The following is a 4,761-nucleotide window of genomic DNA, read 5'->3' on the forward strand; positions in this document are numbered from 1 at the left end:
TGGGGAGGTCCCTGCACACCGACCACGCCCCTTCAAGCCACGCCCCCGCCAGGCCCCACCCCTTCAAGCCCCGCGCGAACGTGGAGGCGTGGCCAGCGGGAGGGCGTGGCCTAATGCAGCTGTGAGCGCGGCCTCCTGATCGACAGAGAGGGGGCGTGGTCAGCGCCGCGTCTTGAGGCTCCCATTGGTCGAACTACGGCGGGAGGTGTGTCCTCCCGCCGGGCGGGGGCGTGGCCGCTCTCGCGCTGTCCCCGCGCCCGCTCCGCGCTCCCCCATTGGCCGCGCGGGAGGTGACGCAGCCACGCCGCGCCGTGCGTGCCGTGCGTGCCGTGCGCGCTGACGTTGCGCGGCGGCGGCGGGCGGTGAGTGAGGGGCGGCCGCGACCCCCGGGACCCCCCGGAACCCCCCGGGAACCCCCAAACCCCCCCGGGACACCCTGGGACACCCCCGGGGCATCCCCGGGACACCTTCGACACCGCCACAGCGCCCCAGGCAGGCCCCGGCCCCGCCGGGCCTGCGCCCCCCGCCCTCCCCCCCCCCATCCCCGGCCGGGGCTTTGGGGGTCCCGGGGGAAAGCGGTGGGGGGACGGAGGGGGAGAGGGAGTACGGGCGTGCTGAGGGGGTGTGGGGGCTCCCGGTGCACAGGGGGGGTCCTGCGGCGTCCCTGGTTCCTCTCGGGGGTCCCCGGTCCCTGTGGGGGATCTCTGGTCCCTGTTGGGGGGCTCCCGTGCCCACCCTGGGGGGTCCCTGTGCCCCGGGAGGGGGTCGTGGGGAGGGTCCCTGTCCCCATTCGGGCGTGTCTGTCCCCACCGGGGGGAGTCCCTGGTCCCTCGTGGGGGGTCTCTGTTTCCAGTGGGGGGATCTCTGTCCCTTTGGGGGGTCCCTGGTTTGGAGGGGGGTGGTCCCTCTTCCCCGTGGGGGGGGTCCCGGACCCCACACCCCCATCCCTAATTCCCCCGTGTGCCCTCTCCCCGCAGGCTCCTCCGGGGTGGTCCCGCGGCACCATCGCAGCCGGGGGGCCCTCGGGACCCCCCCCCGCACAGCCCCCCATGCGCTGCCCGGCCCGGGGGGGCCCCCCCGGCACCTGAGGGGGGGCAGGGCCCCCCCAGCGCCCCCCCCAGCCATGATGTTCCGGGACCAGGTGGGGATCGTGGCCGGGTGGTTCCGGGGCTGGAGCGAGTGCGAGCAGACGGTGGCTCTGCTGGCGCTGCTCAAGCGGGTCACGAGGACGCAGGCCCGGTTCCTGCAGCTCTGCCTCGAGCACTCCCTGCAGGACTGCCCCGACATCCACCGGCGCGAGGCCGAGGCCAACAGTGCCGGTGAGGGGCTGGGGGGCTCGGGGGGGGTCATTGAGGGGGTCGCATGGGGGTTATGGGGTCACTGAGGGCGATATGGGGTGTCCTGCTCTGCCTCAAGCGCTTGCTGGCCGGAGAGGGGCTGGAGAGACACAGGCAGAACCTGCATTTCCCTGTTTTCTGTCCCTGCCTGTCCCTGTCCTCAGTCCCTGCGTGTCCCTGAGCCCCCTGACCCTGTCCCCGTGTCCCTGTCCCCATCTGCCATCTCGCAGTGGCCCCAGTAGCCCGTGGTGACCCTGTCCTGCTGTCTGTCCCCAGCTACCATCTCTCAGTGGCCCCAGGAGGCCACCATGTCCCTGCTACTGGCCCTGCTGGGCCTGTGTGACCCCGTCCCCCTGTTTGTCCCCAGCTGCCATCTCGCAGTGGCCCCAGGAGCCCTTGGTGGCCCCAGGAGCCCATGGTGACCCCATCCCCTTGTCTGTCCCCAGCTGCCATCTCGCAGTGGCCCCAGGAGCCGGCCGAGGCCGCCGTGTCCCTGCTGCTGTCCCACCTGCCGCTGCTGCAGCCCGGCAACGCGGCGGCCAAGGCCGAGTACATGAAGCGGCTGCAGAAGGTGCTGGCGGAGGCCATCGAGAGCAACCGCTGCGTGGAGGAGAGCCGGCAGCTGCTGTCCTACGCGCTCATCCACCCCGCCACCACGGCCGACGACCGCAGCGCGCTGGCCCTGTGGCTCGGCCACCTGGAGGAGCGCCTGGCCCCCGGCGCCGCCCCCCCGCGCCGTCCCCCCGCCCACGAGTGGCCCCCCGAGCACCCCACCGAGCCGGGCGGGGCCTGGGCGGAGCCCCCCGGGGGTGGGGCGGCCCCACCCCGCGAGAACGGGCACCCCGCGTACCACGGGGCGGGGGGAGGTAATGGGGGGGGACGGGGGCTGGGGGCACGGGCGGGGACGAACTGGGGGAGAAAGGGGCTGGGGGGGCATGGGGAGGGGTCGAGTGGACGGGGGGTGACAGGGAGGGGGCTGGGGGGGAGGAGAAGGACCCGAGTGCGGGGTGGGGAAAGGGGCTGGGGGACAGGGAGGAAGCTGGAGGGACGTGGGGACAGGAAGGGAGTTGGAGGTGGGGCTGGGGGGCACCTTGGGGGTTGAAGGGGAGGGGTGGGAAAAGGGCCTGGGGGGCACCCGGGAGACACGGGGAGGGGTTGGGGGGGGCACCAACCCTCGGTGTGTGCAGGGGGGTCTGGGGGTTCGAGTTTGGAACGGGGAGGGGCCCCGGGTGTCCAGCAAGGCTTTGGGGGTCTGGGGAGGGTCCCAGCCTCCCTGACCCCCCCTGTGCCCCCCAGCCCTGCCCTGCCAGCTGCACCCCAGCCCCCTGAAGCGCTCGCTGTCGCTGGTGCCCGGCAGCCCCCAGCCCGGCCAGGGGGGCGAGTGGGCAGGGGGCGGGGGCCCCGAGGACCCCCCCGCGGCCCCCAGGGCCCCCCCCCCGTTTGGGGAACACGCCCCCCTGTCCCCCCAGAGCAGCGTGGCCTCGTCGGGCAGCGAACACACGGAGGAGCCCGGCGGGCGCAACTCCTTCCAGGAGGACGGCAGCGGCATGAAGGGTGGGCTGGGGGAGGGCTCCGGGGGGGTTTAGGGGTTCTTCGGGGGGGGCTGCCACCTCACAGCCCCCCTCGACCCCCCAGACGTCCCCTCGTGGCTCAAGAGCCTGCGGCTGCACAAGTACGCGGCGCTGTTCGCCCAGATGAGCTACGAGGAGATGATGACGCTGACGGAGCATCACCTGGAGTCACAGGTGAGCTGGAGGCGTCCCTGGGACCCCCCCGTGTCCCTGGGCCCCCCGGCAGGGCCGTGACCCCCCCACTGTCCCCCCCAGAACGTCACCAAGGGCGCCCGGCACAAGATCGCCCTGAGCATCCAGAAGCTGCGGGAGCGGCAGAGCGTCCTCAGGGCGCTGGAGAAGGTCACTGGGGGCACTGGGAGCACTGGGAGCATGGGGGGTCCCCCAGGGTGACACTGGGTGGTATTGGGTTCCCCATGGGGGGACACTGGGATGTTCCTCTGGTTCCCCAGGAGTGACACTGGGGGACCCTTAAACTCCCCCCTGCCACGTCCTGGTGTCCCCAGGGGCTGCGAGAGGGGGTCCCTGGTGTCCCTGGGGGGTCTCTCCCATGTTCCCGGTCACCCCCACTGTCCCCAGGGGCTGGTTTTGGGGGTCCCCGATGTCCCCAAGTGTCCCTGGGGGGGTCTCTGACGCTCCCTCCCCCCCTCACTGTGTTCCTCCAGGACATCCTCGAGGGGGGCAACCTGTGGACGGCGCTGCAGGAGCTGCAGCAGATCCTGGTGACCCCCATCAAGGCCTTCCGGCCCCCCCCCGGCCACGCCTCCCCCTCCCGGGACCCCCGACGGGGCCCCTCCGGGACCCCCCCCCGACACCTTTGCCCCCCCTCCGGCCCCCGACGCCGAGGCCCCTGCGGCCCCCGTCCCTGACGGGGACATCCCGGGGCAGTTCACCCGGGTCATGGGCAAGGGTGAGTCTGGGGGGGTCACAGGGAGCTTGGGGGGCACAGGGGGGGCGCAGGGAGCTGGGGGAGGCACAGGGGGGGCACAGGGAGCTGGGGGAGGCACGGGGGGGCACAGGGTCGGTCCCCAACAGGGACATCCCAGAGCAGTTCGATGGGTTCTGGAGGGGGGGTCCAGGATTCCAGAGGGGGTTTGAGGTTTTGGGGGGAGGTCCCAGGGTTCCAGAGGGGGTTCAGGGTGATGGGGGGGGTTCCCAAGGTTTGGGGGGCTGCCAGGTTTTGGGGAGGGGTCCCTGACCCCCCCCGCAGTGTGCACCCAGCTCCTGGTGTCGCGGCCGGACGAGGAGAACATCACCAGTTACCTCCAGCTGCTCGAGAAGTGCCTGAGCCACGAGGTACTGGGGGGTCCTGGGGGGGCTGGGGGGGTTCCATGACCCCCCCCTCGGCCCCGGGTGACCCCCCTGACCCCCCCCAGGCGTTCACGGAGACGCAGAAGAAGCGGCTCCTGTCCTGGAAGCAGCAGGTGCTGAAGCTGCTCCGCGCCTTCCCCAAGAAGGGGCCCCTGGATGGCCCGCCCGGCTACCGGCCCCCCAAGGGGTACGTGGGGGGCTCGGGGACCCCCCTCAGGGGCTGTGGGACCCCCATTTCTCCCTGGGACCCCCTCCCTGATCCCACATGTCACCACAAGAAGGGGCCCTGGATGTGACCTCTCCCAACTTTTGGGGGGTCCTGGGTGGGGGTTGGGGGGGTGACCCCCACAGTGCTGGGGGTTGGGGGTATCCTGGGGGGGTTTTGGGGGGTCCTGGGATTATCCCCCTGTTCTGGGGGGATTTAGGGGGGTCTCTTGCCCCCCTGACTCCCCCCAATTTGTTCCCCCCCCCAGCTGGGCCTTCGGCTCCAACTCTCTCCCCATAGCTGGCTCTGTGGGGGGGGGGGGCGGCGGGGGGGGGGG

The 4,761-nt window shown here is 72.6% G+C and overlaps 1 protein-coding gene across 1 annotated transcript in view; it reads left to right on the forward strand.

Moving 5' to 3' along the window:
• Nucleotides 1-1,121: 1,121 nt before the first annotated feature.
• The window catches only part of LOC113940434 (protein Smaug homolog 2-like), a 5,627-nt gene continuing 1,987 nt past the window's right edge, over nucleotides 1,122-4,761 (forward strand). Inside the window, 10 exon segments of the mRNA XM_027631573.1 lie at nucleotides 1,122-1,319; nucleotides 1,784-2,203; nucleotides 2,634-2,891; nucleotides 2,973-3,082; nucleotides 3,164-3,250; nucleotides 3,574-3,663; nucleotides 3,665-3,818; nucleotides 4,119-4,204; nucleotides 4,285-4,406; nucleotides 4,693-4,758. Coding sequence (XP_027487374.1) covers nucleotides 1,124-1,319; nucleotides 1,784-2,203; nucleotides 2,634-2,891; nucleotides 2,973-3,082; nucleotides 3,164-3,250; nucleotides 3,574-3,663; nucleotides 3,665-3,818; nucleotides 4,119-4,204; nucleotides 4,285-4,406; nucleotides 4,693-4,758 — 1,589 coding nt within the window. The 5' untranslated portion in view covers nucleotides 1,122-1,123.

Source organism: Corapipo altera, unplaced genomic scaffold (genome assembly GCF_003945725.1).
Source record: "Corapipo altera isolate COAL_440 unplaced genomic scaffold, ASM394572v1 130166, whole genome shotgun sequence".
NCBI classification, from domain to species: Eukaryota; Metazoa; Chordata; class Aves; order Passeriformes; family Pipridae; genus Corapipo; species Corapipo altera.